The 22,674-nt window shown below is 37.7% G+C and overlaps 1 protein-coding gene across 1 annotated transcript in view; it reads right to left on the bottom strand.

Annotated features, from left to right (window-relative positions):
• Positions 1 to 22,674, bottom strand: part of LOC102800727 (transforming growth factor-beta receptor-associated protein 1-like) — a 219,735-nt gene that overhangs the window by 131,811 nt on the left and 65,250 nt on the right. The window contains exons 4-5 of the mRNA XM_085501557.1: positions 12,098 to 12,270; positions 11,809 to 11,892 (exon numbers count right to left, since the gene is read on the bottom strand). Of these exons, the coding sequence (XP_085357683.1) occupies positions 11,809 to 11,892; positions 12,098 to 12,270 (257 nt within the window). The remainder of the gene's footprint in view (positions 1 to 11,808; positions 11,893 to 12,097; positions 12,271 to 22,674) is intronic.

Below are 22,674 nucleotides of genomic sequence, written 5' to 3' on the forward strand. Positions count from 1 at the left end.
TTTTACTTTGGAAGAAGTTGGAAACAATGACAGGAAGGGGCTACATGGCTACATCTTTTTTTTTCAATTTTAATCAAGCATGATTTTTTTTTTTTTTTTACAAATGTCTATTTCAGAGCAACAGAAACAAAACCAATAAATGTGTAGGTAGACATTTTAACAATTGCACAATTAATATTGGATTAAAACATCATTACTGATATAAATCATAATTCTGTTCAAACAATTAAAAATAAGATCACATTTAATTTAGTCAGTTTTCATAATGAATTACATAATAACATGTACTTATAAAAATCTCTGGTTTAGGTGTTACACTCAGAGAAGAGTGAAAGGCCTTAATTTTGTTCTAAAATAGGCATCTCGAAATGTTGAAATTGTAAAAAAATGTAATATGCATTATTTTTTTCTAATTTTGTTGATAACGAAAAGTAAAGTATGTTCTAAAAGAAGTTTCGAATAAATACAAACATGAATACATTGCTTAGTGGTTAGTACGGTAGCAAAAGATCAAGGCAGGCTGATCTCAGTAACACAATTCGGTCATTCTTTGATTCGCAAGTGAATAACTTACTTGTTTTCAAAGTATTGCAATTGTTGATTATTTAAACAATAATGAACAACCCGACAACCCATAATGGGCGAAAGCTCACTATGTGCGACATATATGTACGAGGCGTGAGCAGACTACAATACCCTCACAATATTGCCTGATTTCGATATTGAAATCAGCTGTTATTGGTTATGGACCATTTTCTTCGATGCCGATTTTGGTATTAAATACTTGTTATCTAACAATTTCTCTTCTTTTTCAATAGTTTCTTCTTTATTCGTTTTCGAAAACAACATTGTATTCATATCCATGGACCAGGGCCTTGATGCTCAATAATGTAATACATTATCGCGAATAATCTGCTGCAATGACGTCATAAAATCCACTGGTATTGATAATGCTATAATATAATATTCAGTAATGATTATAATAACGTACAAATAATGAAATTCGTTGAATTTTAATGAATTGGAAGTAAAATTCAACTTAGTTTCAACGTAAACGAATGATTTTGGTCGAATGTAAATGCTCGTGGTACTGTACACAGTCAGCTGACGCATACGTGATAATAAATAAATACGATATTTACTATATGGGCCCGCCATCTTGAATTCAGCGTAAAACTAAATAAGAGACAAGTTGTGAAACGTGTTTTTCAGATTCCTACAAATTAGGACAAAAATACCAATCTTTTATAAAAATACGAACCGTTGGGATTATATTAGGCCAACCGATAACAAAAATCGGCCGAATTCGACGTTTTTGTGTGGAAAAATCGAACACCTAATTACGCGAAGAACTTAGAACACTTTCCTGGGGTATTTGTACTCGACCTACTGTCCATACACGTGTTGTCACTGTACATCCGCCATGTTGAATCGCACAAGATCGACAAAATCTTCATAGTATGATTATGCGTCAGCATAGTCTGCGTTAATGCTCGGTAACGACGCCACAGTTTTAATCCCTAACACATGACTTACGCAACACACGCCAGTCGTAATCCCCTGCACATGACATCAACGTGTGCCCCTATTCATAGGCACGCGACCTTCCATCTCGTGCACGTCTCGCCCGTGCTATTTCCATTCACACGCATATTGTAAGCTCATACTCTCGTGACGGTCATTTGCCTAATCCTACTTGCCATGCATCGTCAAGCTTTCCTGTATCCCGCTTCGCCTTAGCATAGTCATTCTACGTTCAGCAAGCGACCTGAACCCGTCTCCAAGCTATTACTCAGGTTCTTTTTACGCACTCCTGTCTGTATTCCAGTCCGAACATTCTCTGTATTCGACAGTTCCTTAGATCTTTCTCAAAACCACCGTCATCCAACATGGGAAAGGCCAAGTCAACCAGAAAGTCCACTCGCGCTACTCGAAGACCAGCCCGTCTTGTCGATTCCTCAATGATGTCACCAACACAACCAAGATCAACTCCAAGTCGTCCATCCAACAAGAAAAGTTTGAACTCGTCAAGTGATCTTCCAAGTAATATCGATGACCTCATTCAAGCTCGAATCTCAACGGCGCTCGCATAGTTGCAACCGGTAAACATCACTCGGTCCAATACTGCAAACGGTTTGGAAGATCACAGCGTCACAGCAACCACCAACTACCGTGATGTCCCAAACTCGCCATCGAAATGTTTGTCTCCAGTTTCGGGGATTGATTTAGCTACTGAACCACAACAGCCCACCGCTTCTCACACGAAGCATAATCCGACATCGCTACTATCAAGTCAACAAACGGCAGCCATTTCTTTTCAACCTCCCGGCAGACTCCCGGCGTAGGTGGCGCACTCCCCAGTACGAACGCAAACATGGCTGCCCCCATATATCAACAACCAGCCGTTCAGCTTACCAGATCAACCGGACAACCAGCCGGATCACCAGCCGCTATCCCACCAGCAAATCTTCATATGCAGTATGTAGACTCATCAATGCTTTCAGCCATTTCTCAGGGTAAGTTCATCGAACTTAGTGATTTACATCCTGACACTCTCAGGCCTTCAACTACCCAGCAGAAATCTATCAACCCGAAGCTTGGCTTGCCTACGATAAATCATTCCGGATGAATGCAGCACGATATCCAACAACCAACTGGAGTATCCCCGATCCTCAGCTAGACTTTGTTCATTTTCAACAACACCCACACCTCATCATACCAACATGTTTTTCCTGTGGCAAGAAAGGACATAGAAAATCGGAGTGCACAATAAACCAGCAAATTGATACAAACCCATACTACTGGAGCAACCCCAAGCCACGATCATCATCTGGTACCCGCACATCAACTGCAAACTCCAGTCAGATCTGTCGGAAATTCAACAATGGTACATGCAGCAGTCCCTGCCAAGCTGGATGTATTCACAAGTGCCTCATATGCTCCGCTTCCGACCATGGTTCGTCAAGTCATGGCAGTAGTGGAGCCAACTCAGCAAAGCAGCCCTTTCATCTGCAGCCCTTTCGAGGAAATGATCATGGCAACTAACGCAACCCACACCATATTTCCGGCAACACCACTCAAGCTGCATGCCTTCACATCATCCCTACATGACCACCCAGACAAAGAATTCACAGCTTCACTACTACGCAACATCTCAGAAGGTGCAAATCTTGGCTTTAAAGGACACCAGCATTGTAGAACTACACCTAACGCAAAATCAGCTCTCGCAAACCCTGACGCCATCACTAAATCTATTCTGAAGGAGGTCAAGCTCGGACACACCATCGGGCCATTCACCTCACCACCGCTGCCAAATTTTGCCGTCAACTCGCTTGGTCTTCGTCCAAAAAAAGACTGGTGGTCATCGTCTGATCCTAGACCTATCTCAACCCACATCCGACAGCGTCAACCACCACATAAATAAAGAAGACTATACACTACATTACTCCCGCGTTGACGATGCCATTGCACTAATTCAGAAATGCGGTCAAAGTTCACTACTAGCAAAAATCGATATCCAACATGCCTTTCGGCTCTGTCCCGTGAGGAAAGATGACTGGAATCTCCTCGGTTTCAAGTGGCTTGGATGTTACTTCTTCGACAGAGTCCTCCCGTTCGGCCTCAGATCAGCTCCGTACCTTTTCAACCAGCTAGCCGAAGCAATTCACTGGATCATCACCCAACGAGCAAACACACAGAACCTCATTCACTACCTGGATGACTATTTAGCCGTTGGCCCCCCAACTCACACGCATGCCTACACATCATGAACACCATGCTATCTGTGTGCAAAGACTAGGCGTTCCTATCGCCAAGGAAAAGGTGGAAGGCCCCTCATCTACGCTCACATTTCTCGGGATCGAACTTGACACTGTCAAGATGGTCATCAGACTACCAGACGTCAAGTTGAACGACCTACTACAAGTACTCCCCACTTGGCTCCATAAAACCTCTAGCACGAAACGAGAGCTCTTGTCACTGATTGGCACGTTGAGCTTTGCTTGTAAGTGTGTGCCTGACGGACATATTTTCCTCCGCCGCATGATCAACCTCAGCACATCTGTCACCAATATCAACAGCATCGTTGCGTTGACTGAAAACTTCAGACTTGATGTTCAGTGGTGGTGCGACTTCCTACCATCCTGGAATGGTTCCGCATCATTCTTAGAGTCCAACTGGTCACCTGCTCCGAAGCTCGAACTCTTCACAGACGCATCAGGTTCTATTGGTTGCGGCGGCTTCTACATTGGCCATTGGTTTACCATACCATGACCAGCATATTTTCCAACATCCATTGAATGGAAGGAAATGTATCCTATTCTAATCGTCTGTTCAATTTGGGGGCATTCCTGGCACGGTCAACGCATACTGTTCCACCGCGACAATGAAGCCGTTGTTAACATCTGGAAGAAAGGATCAACACGATGTTCAAATATCATGCGCCTTATCCGGGCAATCTTTTTCGTTGCTGCAAAAGGGAACTTTCATGTTATGATCACCCATATTAATGGCGTCAATAACTCTATTGCCGATTCACTTTCTCGTTCACAGATGCAACGCTTCAAGCAACTGGTTCCAACAGCCGACCACGCCGCTACTCCAATTCCACCCGATCTACTCCCAGAGCACATCATTCCTCAGAACTACCAGCTGCACACTGAAGTACACAAGCCCTAGCAGCACAAGCACATTTGTACATGCAATGCAGCATCGCAGACTCAACCCGTCGAACATACCAAGTCGGCCAAAACCGCTACCACAACTTCTGTGACCTATACTGGCTACCAGCATACCCAGTCACACCACAAACAACCATACTATTCGCCACCTACCTAGCTCAGACTGTCGTAACGTACAAAACCATTAAGGTCTACCTGGCAGCCATTATCCATCTACACACTGACTCAGGTCAACCAGACAACATCTCGGACAACGTACAGTTACAACGTACACTACTTGGCATCAAAAGGTCATTAGGGGACACCAAGAAACCACGACTCCCTATCACTATGAACATTCTAAGACGCCTGAAAGAATCACTCCGAACGCACCCGTCCATCCACACAAATGACAAACTCATGCTATGGTCAGCATTTACGGTTGCCTTCTTTGGATTCCTAAGAGTCAGCGAGTTTACTGCAACGTCGCCCCAGCATTTCGACAAAACCCGTACTTTACTGATCGAAGACACAACATGTGCAATCGAGCTATACGTCCAGTTACGAGCCTCCAAAACAGATCCATTTCGTCATGGCTGCATCATCAAAATTGCGCCTACATTCACCTCAGTCTGTGCCGTTCGTGCGTACACCAAGTATTGCAGCATCTGTGCCCCATCACCCCAAACGCCTGCCTTCCAGTTCCACTCAGGGAGTTGGCTTACACGTCAAAGCCTAACTACCCACTTGCGTGACCTGTTGACTAGAGCTGGGATCCAAAATCCACGCCTGTACACAACCCACAGCTTCAGACGAGGGGCAGCGACAACCGCAGCAGAAGCGAACGTGCCAGATTGGTTAATCAAGACTCTAGGAAGATGGCGAAGCGACGCATACCAAGTGTATATCGACACACCTTCGTCAACGCTACAAGCCGTGCCTCGAATCCTCTGCGGACATTCATCTTAGGCGCCTCCTTCTACTACCTGTGGATTCTCAACCTCACGTGACTCTCACACTGGCATCTCGTTTGCCACATCCACGTACTTGCGTTATGCCGTGGTGCTACCTTCGACCATCCAACTTTGTACTCGCTCATTATTACCTCGTTACATTTATTTACATGAACTATATTTCGCTTTAGACATTTACCTTGACATGTTCGTATCATCTATTTCACTTTCAGTCGTGTCGACCACCTCTTGCATTATATATATCACGAGCAACATCACAGTTATGTACTTTAATGCCACAACATATATTTATACCGATTCCTCGGCTTGCTTGTCGCTGCGCCATTCCCGGCCATCTCATAATTTGGGGGTTGTCATCGCAGTGCATGCGGGCACCACTCGATTAACACGCTGCCATTCTTCGTGAATAGAGTCAAACATGCGACTCTGTGCACGGAAATGGTATCCACAACGACGGTCGGGTGGTGACCCCTGCGTTGACTGGCCTCGATCAAGTACCACGCTAATCTCTCCGTGATGTGAATCAAATCTGCGACTCACATCACGGAACAGGTTTCGGCGACGACGCTTGACCGTGGCTCACACCCCTTCTGCTCTCAGCCAAGACTTGGTCTCTAGTGTCGTTTCTTAGCATTAATAGTATGATTATGCATCAGCATAGTCTGCGTTAATGCTCGGTAACGACGCCACAGTTTTAATCCCTACACATGACTTACGCAACACACGCCAGTCGTAATCCCCCTGCACATGACATCAACGTGTGCCCCTATTCATAGGCACGCGACCTTCCATCTCGTGCACGCCTCGCCCATGCTATTTCCATTCACACGCATATTGTAAGCTCATACTCTCGTGACGGTCATTTGCCTAATCCTACTTGCCATGCATCGTCAAGCTTTCCTGTATCCCGCTTCGCCTTAGCATAGTCATTCTACGTTCAGCAAGCGACCTGAACCCGTCTCCAAGCTATCCCACCCACCCACTACCTCATAATTTAAGCATTCAAATCCTGCATCATTCTGTATTACATTTCTACATTATTTCAATAAAGTTAAGGGGGGGTTGTCATCGCAGTGCATGCGGGCACCACTCGATTAACACACTGCCATTCTTCGTGAATAGAGTCAAACATGCGACTCTGTGCACGGAAATGGTATCCGCAACGACGGTCGGGTGGTGACCCCTGCGTTGACTGGCCTCGATCAAGTACCACGCTAATCTCTCCGTGATGTGAATCAAATCTGCGACTCACATCACGGAACAGGTTTCGGCGACGACGCTTGACCGTGGCTCACACCCCTTCTGCTCTCAGCCAAGACTTGGTCTCTAGTGTCGTTTCTTAGCATTAATTACAACTAACAGTTTAATGCTCACAACATAACAAATACGAATATAATCATAGGCAACCTGCTATTATATAATGAATAAATTGATCGACACAGGGACATTCTTTTCCCTCGAGTTGTGGATATTTCGGAAATCGCAACACAAGCAAAAGACCGGAATACAATTTACTTGAAAACTATGTCCCCATGAATTAATCGTTCGTGTACAATAATTTGACAGGGTATACAATTTACAAACTTACCTTTGCAAACACGTCTCTTATGCCGCCTTCTTGAAGTTCTTGAAATCAAATAAGGTTACTAGTTCTTCTAGTAACTAGTGAATGAGACCAGTGAGCCGAACAAAATACACGTATAAACAGTACTGCACGCAATGGAGAAATCACGTGCCGTAATAACAGCAGCGTTATTACTTACAGATCTAATCTACTGTAAAATATTTTATTTCAGCTGGAATTATCATCCGCTGAAAAGACTTTTTCTGGGTGTTTTGTATTGAATTTATTTTCATTGATTTTTAACAAGTTGGATGTAAAATATACCCGTTGTATATTCGCTGGATTTTATTTTAACTGAAACATTCCTTCAGCGAAAATAGCGAAAAAAAGTTGCAAGCGAAAATATATTTTACAGTAATTAATTTATTCTGAGCATGCGCAGTCGTTTTGTCAATGTTGTCGGGAGCGGTAATTTTTGATGAAAGTCATGAAAAAGACCCACTTGGGATTTTCAGATTTGGAAAATAAATTACGTGCCTACTCGGCAGAGACTTGTTCATCAACCTGCCAAGTTTCACTGATATCTGCTGCAGAATTTCTGAGAAAATGTTGGAGACGGAAAATGGAATATGGAAAACAGACATTTGACAAAACCTGAATTATAAAGTCCCCTTTTCAGGCTGCGCCTGAACGGGAACTAACAAGACATAAATGTTACATATATACAAAATACTTGTATTAAAATAATACATGGAACATCTGCAAACAATTGAATTAATATGTACTCTATGTGGGTACAACTCATCATAAAGTGATTTCCCTTAATCTGATAACTGAAAACTTTCATTGACTCCTGTCCAAAATCTCACAAATGCAACCAAACTATGTCTCATAAATGCTCAAGAAACTGCATTCATAAATCTGAGTAAAGCTTGATGTACCTTTAATAACAACTTGACTTCTTTGTTAATTCAGGTCTTAATTGTTTCAGGTTTGTTTCAGTATCACCACTATAATTCCCATCAAAATATTGCCTTGACACCCCTCAACATTTTCCACTGAGATTGGTAATGTTACAACCCATCTGTCACTGATTCAGATCAAGGTTATGACCAGGTCATGACATCACTAAAAACAATAGCTTACAATCTAAGCTAATCATTTATTCTGAGCATGCTCAGTTGCTCTGTCAGTGCAGTAGGAAATTTTGAAAAAGACCCACTTAGGATTTTGAGATCTGGAAAAAAATTATGTGCATACATGTATGTAACACAGACTTGTTCATCAACCTGCCAAGTTTCATTGACATCTGCTGCACAGTCCCTGAGAAAATGTGAGAGATAACTTGAAAATGAGAAAGAAAGTAAATCTAGTACTCCCCATTTGGGAACTAATAGATTACGCATTTACAAGACATTTAAATCAAAAATATGAATTTGAGCCATATCTAGAACTTGTAAATAATATTAATCATAGAACAAGTATAACCAAATTTAGAATCTCTGCTCATAGACTGCCATTCAAAAGGTTAAGATACAAAGGTATGCCTCCAGTGGAAAGAATTTGTAATTTGTGTTAATAGTCTGGTGGCAGAGACCGAAAAGCGTGCAATTCGGTCCATACAATGTTTTTTTGCTGTTTCTATACCTCTGAAGCGTGCTTTTTAAGAATGTGGATGATGCCACTCTGTCACCCTTGGGCAATTCGAATAATATGCAAATTAAGGTAGCCATTACAGAAAATTTTGTATTCGTCAATATCTCATTTACTACACATTGTATCAACATGATTTCGGTGCCTATTCACATGTTTTGAGGGGTAAAGAATCAGTTTAGGCCATTTCAGTAAAGTTTACACAAATATTTTGTTCTGAATATATATATAATATCCTAATTAAGGCGGTCATTACGGAAAATCATGCTTGTGTAAAATACCCAAGGTATTACACATAATATGAAAATAATTTCAAATCAAATTAATAGATTTGAATTTCCCGCCCAAAAGCCATTCAAAAACATATCTTGCAACTATGATGAATTTCTTAGGTTTCTTAGGTGCATCAGCAGCAGCAGCAGCAGCTGTAAGCAATGCATCGTTATTCGTTAGTCATACACAATTTATTAATACTTTGTCATTGTAGTCTACTAACATTATCAGAACAAAACATGTTTTAACAAATCTAAAAATTCAAATGATGGTTTCATTACAAACAGCCTGGGGAAGTTCATCAATGATATTTTAACAGAAAACAAAAATTAAATCTTTAATATTTAACATTTGTCTAACATTTATTTTATATTCTTACAGTGTTTGTTTATTTGTTTGTTTGTTTATAAGGTAATGTATATGGCCATAGATGATGTATTTTCTATGCAATATTTTGTGTCAAATAAAATATACTATACTACACTATACATGGTACCAAAGGTACATTACTTGGGGTTTGCAACTATGGTGACATGATACCAAGATCCCGTTTCAATCTCGCTCTTGCATAAGCATTCCAACTCAGAAAAATGTGAATGCGCATGCCCAAGGTAACTTGGGTACTGGGATGTCCAGGTGGATCAAAATAGCTGCTCACGATATATTTTCTGTACATTTTCGATGTATTACATTCTTTCACTATGAATACGGTAATACATGTTTTATTGTTTTATTACAAACCGCCTATGTCATGTCAGAAGGTCGTAGCATCAGTCTCGCTATCTACGAGATGAGACTTGAATGGGATCTTGGCATGATGTCACCATACAGTACTATGCGCGTTACAAACCCCAAGTAATGTACCTCTGATGGTACAAATATGCTGTAACCATGATGTCTCCATGATTTATCTTGCAACATTTACGAAATGCTTCATTTTCAAAGAAAGAAAGTACCTAAAACGTACAGGTAACAGGCAGTGGCAAAAATTATAATGTTTGTTTGTATCACATGATTTTTTATCACTGTTGAGGATTTTTCATCCAGTATGAAATATCATTTTGTTGGTGGAAAACTGAAGAACATTAAAAAAAATGGCCTTTTTGGAACTACATGTATTTCTATTTGAATTCATGCAAGAGCATTATGTTATAAACAAATAAATAGTTATACTGGCAAAGTCGGATCTCTTTTACAAAAAAATATAATTAATTGTCAATTTAGCCTTTTTAATGTGATCACGAAAACTAGCGTGACTGCAAAAGAAATTCCGACTGGATGCATCTGCAGGCAACCTCCTGCGTTGGAGTGAAAATCCGGGCGGAATCTCTCCAGTGATTATGATAATTAAAAGCTGTTGACTCGCATTCACTTCTTGATTTTGAAAGACTTATATACATTGAACATTTGTTGTTTTCAGTAAACATGGATGAAAGTATCGTTTTCGCACTTAGAAAGTTAAAGTATCCATCTCCGCGATCGATTTGAATCAACCTTTACTTTCACACACCCACTCATGAATAATCAATGACATCATGAATAATTAATAGCAGTCAAATGCTTGCAGATGCGTCCAGTCAGGATTTCTTTAGTGATCCAGTTAGTTTTTGTGATCACGCTAAAAGGACTAAAAGAACAATTAATTATTTCTTTTTGTAAAACAAAAAAGAAGTCCCGACTTTGCCAGTCTAATAAATAGTATTCATTGGAATTACTAATAATTTGGCACAACCCTAAGTATCCATCTTGTATATGTTTGGCTGCTTGCTAACAACTTCTGATCCAGATATATTGTGAAAACCATAATTGTTGTACAGTTGGTATATGGCATATATTACTTCACACGTCAGAGGCTGCACACAAAATATATCTAATGTGCATAATATTTAGCCACTGATATCTCTCTGATTACTTCACAGATATACTTGTAATCGGTGCTCTGGGACACTCCAAATCCACAGACGTGAATAGTTTAAGGTTGAAATTGGTGTACACCAATTATAACACAATGTACTGTCCAATTTCAGTGTTCTAAATACTGGCATTAAAGACCATAACACAATGTTCTGTCCAATTTCAGTGTTCTAAATACTGGCATTAAAGACCATAACACAATGTACTGTCCAATTTCAGTGTTCTAAATACTGGCATTAAAGACCATAACACAATGTACTGTCCAATTTCAGTGTTCTAAATACTGGCATTAAAGACCAAAACAAAATGCACAATCTTGATCTACTAAATTCATAAAAAGTTTATCTGAGGCAGTCAAGAGAATTTAAATTTCTTATCAGTTCTTCAAATACCATAGAAACAATTTTAATAAATCTTTCTGTAACAATTCAGAAACAGCTGTTTTGTATTTTGTAAAGCTATGAACTTCTGTTGCTATCAGACATATTGCCACTAAAATGAACAAAAATAGAATCAATATGACAAAAACAAGTTTGACCAAGACTGTTCTTCACAAATTAATTTTGCGACCACGAGTTCACCAAATGAACGGTATCAAAACTGCTGTATTCTTTACATATCTCTGATATTGTGCATTCTGTCCCCATCTATGTTGACCTATCTTCTCTAACAGTGGCACGCCTGAGACCTGTGTCAGGAGATATGTCACAAACAGTGGTGATACAATGGTAAGATACTGATAATTGTGATTATACACAGATGAAGCACTCACATATAATCCAAACCACAATAGAATCTCTCCAAAGTAGTTTGGATGACGACTTATACTCCACAGACCAGTATTTATCCAGGTATCCTGCATTGTGAAAAGATGAATACATGGAAAGTGACAAAAAGTCATTTTCGGTTATCATTCTATATATCACATGATCTAACAAATAATTTGAATTAGCAAATAAAGCAACTCATGGATTTTACATTTTGATTTAAAACTATGAAAAAGTTTTCAGCAACACTACAACAATGTATGTTAGGAATATCATTATGTAATTTGGACCTACTGCATTTTCTGGATTGGCACGGAAAACAGATTTCTGGTGATCAGCAACAGCTTCCAGGAAAAACCCAATGACAAACATACTCCAACCGATGTAATCTCTCTTAGTTAAGGGTTTATCCTTACTTTCAGAATTCAATATCAGAGTAGGAAGCAGAGTTATCCAAATCCAAATAGCTACAAACAAAAAGACAGTCTAAGTAGGAACAGAAAGACAGTCTTGTTAGGAATAGAAAGACAGTCTTGTTAGGAATAGAAAGACAGTCTTGTTAGGAATAGAAAGACAGTCTTGTTAGGAATAGAAAGACAGTCTTGTTAGGAATAGAAAGACAGTCTTGTTAGGAATAGAAAGACAGTCTAGTTAGGAATAGAAAGACAGTCTAGTTAGGAATAGAAAGACAGTCTTGTTAGGAATAGAAAGACAGTCTTGTTAGGAATAGAAAGACAGTCTTGTTAGGAATAGAAAGACAGTCTTGTTAGGAATAGAAAGACAGTCTTGTTAGGAATAGAAAGACAGTCTTGTTAGGAATAGAAAGACAGTCTTGTTAGGAATAGAAAGACAGTCTTGTTAGGAATAGAAAGACAGTCTAGTTAGGAATAGAAAGACAGTCTAGTTAGGAATAGAAAGACAGTCTTGTTAGAAATAGAAAGACAGTCTTGTTAGGAATAGAAAGACAGTCTAGTTAGGAATAGAAAGACAGTCTAGTTAGGAATAGAAAGACAGTCTTGTTAGGAATAGAAAGACAGTCTTGTTAGGAATAGAAAGACAGTCTAGTTAGGAATAGAAAGACAGTCTTGTTAGGAATAGAAAGACAGTCTTGTTAGGAACAGAAAGACAGTCTAGTTAGGAATAGAAAGACAGTCTAGTTAGGAATAGAAAGACAGTCTAGTTAGGAATAGAAAGACAGTCTTGTTAGGAATAGAACGACAGTCTAGTTAGGAATAGAAAGACAGTCTAGTTAGGAATAGAAAGACAGTATTGTTAGGAATAGACAGACAGTCTTGTTAGGAATAGAAAGACAGTCTTTTTAGGAATAGAAAGACAGTCTAGTTAGGAATAGAAAGACAGTCTTGTTAGGAATAGAAAGACAGTCTAGTTAGGAATAGAAAGACAGTCTAGTTAGGAATAGAAAGACAGTCTAGTTAGGAATAGAAAGACAGTATTGTTAGGAATAGAAAGACAGTCTTGTTAGGAATAGAAAGACAGTCTAGTTAGGAACAGAAAGACAGTCTTGTTAGGAATAGAAAGACAGTCTTGTTAGGAACAGAAAGACAGTCTTGTTAGGAATAGAAAGACAGTCTTGTTAGGAATAGAAAGACAGTCTTGTTAGGAATAGAAAGACAGTCTTGTTAGGAATAGAAAGACAGTCTTGTTAGGAATAGAAAGACAGTCTAGTTAGGAATAGAAAGACAGTCTAGTTAGGAATAGAAAGACAGTCTTGTTAGAAATAGAAAGACAGTCTTGTTAGGAATAGAAAGACAGTCTAGTTAGGAATAGAAAGACAGTCTAGTTAGGAATAGAAAGACAGTCTAGTTAGGAATAGAAAGACAGTCTTGTTAGGAATAGAAAGACAGTCTTGTTAGGAATAGAAAGACAGTCTAGTTAGGAATAGAAAGACAGTCTTGTTAGGAATAGAAAGACAGTCTTGTTAGGAACAGAAAGACAGTCTAGTTAGGAATAGAAAGACAGTCTAGTTAGGAATAGAAAGACAGTCTAGTTAGGAATAGAAAGACAGTCTTGTTAGGAATAGAACGACAGTCTAGTTAGGAATAGAAAGACAGTCTAGTTAGGAATAGAAAGACAGTATTGTTTAGGAATAGACAGACAGTCTTGTTAGGAATAGAAAGACAGTCTTGTTAGGAATAGAAAGACAGTCTAGTTAGGAATAGAAAGACAGTCTTGTTAGGAATAGAAAGACAGTCTAGTTAGGAATAGAAAGACAGTCTAGTTAGGAATAGAAAGACAGTCTAGTTAGGAATAGAAAGACAGTATTGTTAGGAATAGAAAGACAGTCTTGTTAGGAATAGAAAGACAGTCTAGTTAGGAACAGAAAGACAGTCTAGTTAGGAATAGAAAGACAGTATTGTTAGGAATAGAAAGACAGTCTTGTTAGGAACAGAAAGACAGTCTAGTTAGGAATAGAAAGACAGTCTTGTTAGGAATAGAAAGACAGTCTTGTTAGGAATAGAAAGACAGTCTTGTTAGGAATAGAAAGACAGTCTAGTTAGGAATAGAAAGACAGTCTAGTTAGGAATAGAAAGACAGTCTTGTTAGGAATAGAAAGACAGTCTAGTTAGGAATAGAAAGACAGTCTAGTTAGGAATAGAAAGACAGTATTGTTAGGAATAGAAAGACAGTATTGTTAGGAATAGAAAGACAGTCTAGTTAGGAATAGAAAGACAGTATTGTTAGGAATAGAAAGACAGTATTGTTAGGAATAGAAAGACAGTCTAGTTAGGAATAGAAAGACAGTATTGTTAGGAATAGAAAGACAGTCTAGTTAGGAATAGAAAGACAGTCTAGTTAGGAATAGAAAGACAGTCTAGTTAGGAACAGAAAGACAGTCTAGTTAGGAATAGAAAGACAGTATTGTTAGGAACAGAAAGACAGTCTTGTTAGGAACAGAAAGACAGTCTAGTTAGGAATAGAAAGACAGTCTTGTTAGGAATAGAAAGACAGTCTTGTTAGGAATAGAAAGACAGTCTAGTTAGGAATAGAAAGACAGTCTAGTTAGGAATAGAAAGACAGTCTTGTTAGGAATAGAAAGACAGTATTGTTAGGAATAGAAAGAAAGTCTTGTTAGGAATAGAAAGACAGTCTAGTTAGGAATAGAAAGACAGTCTAGTTAGGAACAGAAAGACAGTCTTGTTAGGAATAGAAAGACAGTCTTGTTAGGAATAGAAAGACAGTATTGTTAGGAATAGAATGACAGTCTTGTCAGGAATAGAAAAACAGTCTTGTTAGGAATAGAAAGACAGTCTAGTTAGGAATAGAAAGACAGTCTAGTTAGGATCAGAAAGACAGTCTTGTTAGGAATAGAAAGACAGTCTTGTTAGGAATAGAAAGACAGTCTAGTTAGGAATAGAAAGACAGTCTTGTTAGGAATAGAAAGACAGTCTTGTTAGGAATAGAAAGACAGTCTAGTTAGGAATAGAAAAACAGTCTAGTTAGGAATAGAAAGACAGTCTAGTTAGGAATAGAAAGACAGTCTAGTTAGGAATAGAAAGACAGTCTTGTTAGGAATAGAAAGACAGTCTAGTTAGGAATAGAAAGACAGTCTAGTTAGGAATAGAAAGACAGTCTTGTTAGGAATAGAAAGACAGTCTAGTTAGGAATAGAAAGACAGTCTAGTTAGGAATAGAAAGACAGTCTAGTTAGGAATAGAAAGACAGTCTAGTTAGGAATAGAAAGACAGTCTAGTCAGGAACAGAAAGACAGTCTTGTTAGGAATAGAAAGACAGTCTTGTTAGGAATAGAAAGACAGTCTTGTTAGGAATAGAAAGACAGTCTAGTTAGGAATAGAAAGACAGTCTTGTTAGGAATAGAAAGACAGTCTAGTTAGGAATAGAAAGACAGTCTAGTTAGGAATAGAAAGACAGTATTGTTAGGAATAGAAAGACAGTCTTGTTAGGAATAGAAAGACAGTCTAGTTAGGAATAGAAAGACAGTCTTGTTAGGAATAGAAAGACAGTCTTGTTAGGAATAGAAAGACAGTCTTGTTAGGAATAGAAAGACAGTCTAGTTAGGATCAGAAAGACAGTCTTGTTAGGAATAGAAAGACAGTCTAGTTAGGAATAGAAAGACAGTCTAGTTAGGAATAGAAAGACAGTCTTGTTAGGAATAGAAAGACAGTCTAGTTAGGAATAGAAAGACAGTCTAGTTAGGAATAGAAAGACAGTCTTGTTAGGAATAGAAAGACAGTCTAGTTAGGAATAGAAAGACAGTCTAGTTAGGAATAGAAAGACAGTCTAGTTAGGAATAGAAAGACAGTATTGTTAGGAATAGAAAGACAGTCTTGTTAGGAATAGAAAGACAGTCTAGTTAGGAATAGAAAGACAGTCTAGTTAGGAATAGAAAGACAGTCTTGTTAGGAATAGAAAGACAGTCTTGTTAGGAATAGAAAGACAGTCTAGTTAGGAATAGAAAGACAGTCTTGTTAGGAATAGAAAGACAGTCTAGTTAGGAATAGAAAGACAGTCTAGTTAGGAATAGAAAGACAGTCTAGTTAGGAATAGAAAGACAGTATTGTTAGGAATAGAAAGACAGTCTTGTTAGGAATAGAAAGACAGTATTGTTAGGAATAGAAAGACAGTCTTGATAGCAACAGAAAGACAGTCTAGTTAGGAATAGAAAGACAGTCTAGTTAGGAACAGAAAGACAGTCTTGTTAGGAATAGAAAGACAGTCTTGTTAGGAATAGAAAGACAGTCTAGTTAGGAATAGAAAGACAGTCTTGTTAGGAATAGAAAGACAGTCTAGATAGGAATAGAAAGACAGTCTAGTTAGGAATAGAAAGACAGTCTTGTTAGGAATAGAAAGACAGTCTAGTTAGGAATAGAAAGACAGTCTAGTTAGGAACAGAAAGACAGTATTGTTAGGAACAGAAAGACAGTATTGTTAGGAATAGTAAGACAGTCTTGTTAGGAATAGAAAGACAGTCGTGTTAGGAATAGAAAGACAGTCGTGTTAGGAATAGAAAGACAGTCTAGTTAGGAATAGAAAGACAGTCTTGTTAGGAATAGAAAGACAGTCTAGTTAGGAATAGAAAGACAGTATTGTTAGGAATAGAAAGACAGTATTGTTAGGAATAGAAAGACAGTCTAGTTAGGAATAGAAAGACAGTATTGTTAGGAATAGAAAGACAGTATTGTTAGGAATAGAAAGACAGTATTGTTAGGAACAGAAAGACAGTATTGTTAGGAACAGAAAGACAGTATTGTTAGGAATAGAAAGACAGTCTTGTTAGGAATAGAAAGACAGTCGTGTTAGGAATAGAAAGACAGTCGTGTTAGGAATAGAAAGACAGTCTAGTTAGGAATAGAAAGACAGTCTTGTTAGGAATAGAAAGACAGTCTAGTTAGGAATAGAAAGACAGTATTGTTAGGAATAGAAAGACAGTATTGTTAGGAATAGAAAGACAGTCTAGTTAGGAATAGAAAGACAGTATTGTTAGGAATAGAAAGACAGTCTAGTTAGGAATAGAAAGACAGTCTAGTTAGGAATAGAAAGACAGTCTAGTTAGGAACAGAAAGACAGTCTAGTTAGGAATAGAAAGACAGTATTGTTAGGAACAGAAAGACAGTCTTGTTAGGAACAGAAAGACAGTCTAGTTAGGAATAGAAAGACAGTCTTGTTAGGAATAGAAAGACAGTCTTGTTAGGAATAGAAAGACAGTCTAGTTAGGAATAGAAAGACAGTCTAGTTAGGAATAGAAAGACAGTCTTGTTAGGAATAGAAAGACAGTATTGTTAGGAATAGAAAGAAAGTCTTGTTAGGAATAGAAAGACAGTCTAGTTAGGAATAGAAAGACAGTCTAGTTAGGAACAGAAAGACAGTCTTGTTAGGAATAGAAAGACAGTCTTGTTAGGAATAGAAAGACAGTATTGTTAGGAATAGAATGACAGTCTTGTCAGGAATAGAAAAACAGTCTTGTTAGGAATAGAAAGACAGTCTAGTTAGGAATAGAAAGACAGTCTAGTTAGGATCAGAAAGACAGTCTTGTTAGGAATAGAAAGACAGTCTTCTTAGGAATAGAAAGACAGTCTAGTTAGGAATAGAAAGACAGTCTTGTTAGGAATAGAAAGACAGTCTTGTTAGGAATAGAAAGACAGTCTAGTTAGGAATAGAAAAACAGTCTAGTTAGGAATAGAAAGACAGTCTAGTTAGGAATAGAAAGACAGTCTAGTTAGGAATAGAAAGACAGTCTTGTTAGGAATAGAAAGACAGTCTAGTTAGGAATAGAAAGACAGTCTAGTTAGGAATAGAAAGACAGTCTTGTTAGGAATAGAAAGACAGTCTAGTTAGGAATAGAAAGACAGTCTAGTTAGGAATAGAAAGACAGTCTAGTTAGGAATAGAAAGACAGTCTAGTTAGGAATAGAAAGACAGTCTAGTCAGGAACAGAAAGACAGTCTTGTTAGGAATAGAAAGACAGTCTTGTTAGGAATAGAAAGACAGTCTTGTTAGGAATAGAAAGACAGTCTAGTTAGGAATAGAAAGACAGTCTTGTTAGGAATAGAAAGACAGTCTAGTTAGGAATAGAAAGACAGTCTAGTTAGGAATAGAAAGACAGTATTGTTAGGAATAGAAAGACAGTCTTGTTAGCAATAGAAAGACAGTCTAGTTAGGAATAGAAAGACAGTCTTGTTAGGAATAGAAAGACAGTCTTGTTAGGAATAGAAAGACAGTCTTGTTAGGAATAGAAAGACAGTCTAGTTAGGATCAGAAAGACAGTCTTGTTAGGAATAGAAAGACAGTCTAGTTAGGAATAGAAAGACAGTCTAGTTAGGAATAGAAAGACAGTCTTGTTAGGAATAGAAAGACAGTCTAGTTAGGAATAGAAAGACAGTCTAGTTAGGAATAGAAAGACAGTCTTGTTAGGAATAGAAAGACAGTATTGTTAGGAACAGAAAGACAGTATTGTTAGGAACAGAAAGACAGTATTGTTAGGAATAGAAAGACAGTCTTGTTAGGAATAGAAAGACAGTCGTGTTAGGAATAGAAAGACAGTCGTGTTAGGAATAGAAAGACAGTCTAGTTAGGAATAGAAAGACAGTCTTGTTAGGAATAGAAAGACAGTCTAGTTAGGAATAGAAAGACAGTATTGTTAGGAATAGAAAGACAGTATTGTTAGGAATAGAAAGACAGTCTAGTTAGGAATAGAAAGACAGTATTGTTAGGAATAGAAAGACAGTCTAGTTAGGAATAGAAAGACAGTCTAGTTAGGAATAGAAAGACAGTCTAGTTAGGAACAGAAAGACAGTCTAGTTAGGAATAGAAAGACAGTATTGTTAGGAACAGAAAGACAGTCTTGTTAGGAACAGAAAGACAGTCTAGTTAGGAATAGAAAGACAGTCTTGTTAGGAATAGAAAGACAGTCTTGTTAGGAATAGAAAGACAGTCTAGTTAGGAATAGAAAGACAGTCTAGTTAGGAATAGAAAGACAGTCTTGTTAGGAATAGAAAGACAGTATTGTTAGGAATAGAAAGAAAGTCTTGTTAGGAATAGAAAGACAGTCTAGTTAGGAATAGAAAGACAGTCTAGTTAGGAACAGAAAGACAGTCTAGTTAGGAATAGAAAGACAGTATTGTTAGGAATAGAAAGACAGTATTGTTAGGAATAGAAAGACAGTCTAGTTAGGAATAGAAAGACAGTATTGTTAGGAATAGAAAGACAGTCTAGTTAGGAATAGAAAGACAGTCTAGTTAGGAATAGAAAGACAGTCTAGTTAGGAACAGAAAGACAGTCTAGTTAGGAATAGAAAGACAGTATTGTTAGGAACAGAAAGACAGTCTTGTTAGGAACAGAAAGACAGTCTAGTTAGGAATAGAAAGACAGTCTTGTTAGGAATAGAAAGACAGTCTTGTTAGGAATAGAAAGACAGTCTAGTTAGGAATAGAAAGACAGTCTAGTTAGGAATAGAAAGACAGTCTTGTTAGGAATAGAAAGACAGTATTGTTAGGAATAGAAAGAAAGTCTTGTTAGGAATAGAAAGACAGTCTAGTTAGGAATAGAAAGACAGTCTAGTTAGGAACAGAAAGACAGTCTTGTTAGGAATAGAAAGACAGTCTTGTTAGGAATAGAAAGACAGTATTGTTAGGAATAGAATGACAGTCTTGTCAGGAATAGAAAAACAGTCTTGTTAGGAATAGAAAGACAGTCTAGTTAGGAATAGAAAGACAGTCTAGTTAGGATCAGAAAGACAGTCTTGTTAGGAATAGAAAGACAGTCTTCTTAGGAATAGAAAGACAGTCTAGTTAGGAATAGAAAGACAGTCTTGTTAGGAATAGAAAGACAGTCTTGTTAGGAATAGAAAGACAGTCTAGTTAGGAATAGAAAAACAGTCTAGTTAGGAATAGAAAGACAGTCTAGTTAGGAATAGAAAGACAGTCTAGTTAGGAATAGAAAGACAGTCTTGTTAGGAATAGAAAGACAGTCTAGTTAGGAATAGAAAGACAGTCTAGTTAGGAATAGAAAGACAGTCTTGTTAGGAATAGAAAGACAGTCTAGTTAGGAATAGAAAGACAGTCTAGTTAGGAATAGAAAGACAGTCTAGTTAGGAATAGAAAGACAGTCTAGTTAGGAATAGAAAGACAGTCTAGTCAGGAACAGAAAGACAGTCTTGTTAGGAATAGAAAGACAGTCTTGTTAGGAATAGAAAGACAGTCTTGTTAGGAATAGAAAGACAGTCTAGTTAGGAATAGAAAGACAGTCTTGTTAGGAATAGAAAGACAGTCTAGTTAGGAATAGAAAGACAGTCTAGTTAGGAATAGAAAGACAGTATTGTTAGGAATAGAAAGACAGTCTTGTTAGCAATAGAAAGACAGTCTAGTTAGGAATAGAAAGACAGTCTTGTTAGGAATAGAAAGACAGTCTTGTTAGGAATAGAAAGACAGTCTTGTTAGGAATAGAAAGACAGTCTTGTTAGGAATAGAAAGACAGTCTTGTTAGGAATAGAAAGACAGTCTTGTTAGGAATAGAAAGACAGTCTAGTTAGGATCAGAAAGACAGTCTTGTTAGGAATAGAAAGACAGTCTAGTTAGGAATAGAAAGACAGTCTAGTTAGGAATAGAAAGACAGTCTTGTTAGGAATAGAAAGACAGTCTAGTTAGGAATAGAAAGACAGTCTAGTTAGGAATAGAAAGACAGTCTTGTTAGGAATAGAAAGACAGTCTAGTTAGGAATAGAAAGACAGTCTAGTTAGGAATAGAAAGACAGTCTAGTTAGGAATAGAAAGACAGTATTGTTAGGAATAGAAAGACAGTCTTGTTAGGAATAGAAAGACAGTCTAGTTAGGAATAGAAAGACAGTCTAGTTAGGAATAGAAAGACAGTCTTGTTAGGAATAGACAGACAGTCTTGTTAGGAATAGAAAGACAGTCTTGTTAGGAATAGAAAGACAGTCTAGTTAGGAATAGAAAGACAGTCTTGTTAGGAATAGAAAGACAGTCTAGTTAGGAATAGAAAGACAGTCTAGTTAGGAATAGAAAGACAGTCTAGTTAGGAATAGAAAGACAGTATTGTTAGGAATAGAAAGACAGTCTTGTTAGGAATAGAAAGACAGTATTGTTAGGAATAGAAAGACAGTCTTGATAGCAACAGAAAGACAGTCTAGTTAGGAATAGAAAGACAGTCTAGTTAGGAACAGAAAGACAGTCTTGTTAGGAATAGAAAGACAGTCTTGTTAGGAATAGAAAGACAGTCTAGTTAGGAATAGAAAGACAGTCTTGTTAGGAATAGAAAGACAGTCTAGATAGGAATAGAAAGACAGTCTAGTTAGGAATAGAAAGACAGTCTTGTTAGGAATAGAAAGACAGTCTAGTTAGGAATAGAAAGACAGTCTAGTTAGGAACAGAAAGACAGTATTGTTAGGAACAGAAAGACAGTATTGTTAGGAATAGTAAGACAGTCTTGTTAGGAATAGAAAGACAGTCGTGTTAGGAATAGAAAGACAGTCGTGTTAGGAATAGAAAGACAGTCTAGTTAGGAATAGAAAGACAGTCTTGTTAGGAATAGAAAGACAGTCTAGTTAGGAATAGAAAGACAGTATTGTTAGGAATAGAAAGACAGTATTGTTAGGAATAGAAAGACAGTCTAGTTAGGAATAGAAAGACAGTATTGTTAGGAATAGAAAGACAGTATTGTTAGGAATAGAAAGACAGTATTGTTAGGAACAGAAAGACAGTATTGTTAGGAACAGAAAGACAGTATTGTTAGGAATAGAAAGACAGTCTTGTTAGGAATAGAAAGACAGTCGTGTTAGGAATAGAAAGACAGTCGTGTTAGGAATAGAAAGACAGTCTAGTTAGGAATAGAAAGACAGTCTTGTTAGGAATAGAAAGACAGTCTAGTTAGGAATAGAAAGACAGTATTGTTAGGAATAGAAAGACAGTATTGTTAGGAATAGAAAGACAGTCTAGTTAGGAATAGAAAGACAGTATTGTTAGGAATAGAAAGACAGTCTAGTTAGGAATAGAAAGACAGTCTAGTTAGGAATAGAAAGACAGTCTAGTTAGGAACAGAAAGACAGTCTAGTTAGGAATAGAAAGACAGTATTGTTAGGAACAGAAAGACAGTCTTGTTAGGAACAGAAAGACAGTCTAGTTAGGAATAGAAAGACAGTCTTGTTAGGAATAGAAAGACAGTCTTGTTAGGAATAGAAAGACAGTCTAGTTAGGAATAGAAAGACAGTCTAGTTAGGAATAGAAAGACAGTCTTGTTAGGAATAGAAAGACAGTATTGTTAGGAATAGAAAGAAAGTCTTGTTAGGAATAGAAAGACAGTCTAGTTAGGAATAGAAAGACAGTCTAGTTAGGAACAGAAAGACAGTCTTGTTAGGAATAGAAAGACAGTCTTGTTAGGAA

The sequence above is a fragment of the Saccoglossus kowalevskii genome, chromosome 7 (genome assembly GCF_978046115.1).
Source record: "Saccoglossus kowalevskii chromosome 7, keSacKowa6.1, whole genome shotgun sequence".
NCBI lineage: Eukaryota > Metazoa > Hemichordata > Enteropneusta > Harrimaniidae > Saccoglossus > Saccoglossus kowalevskii.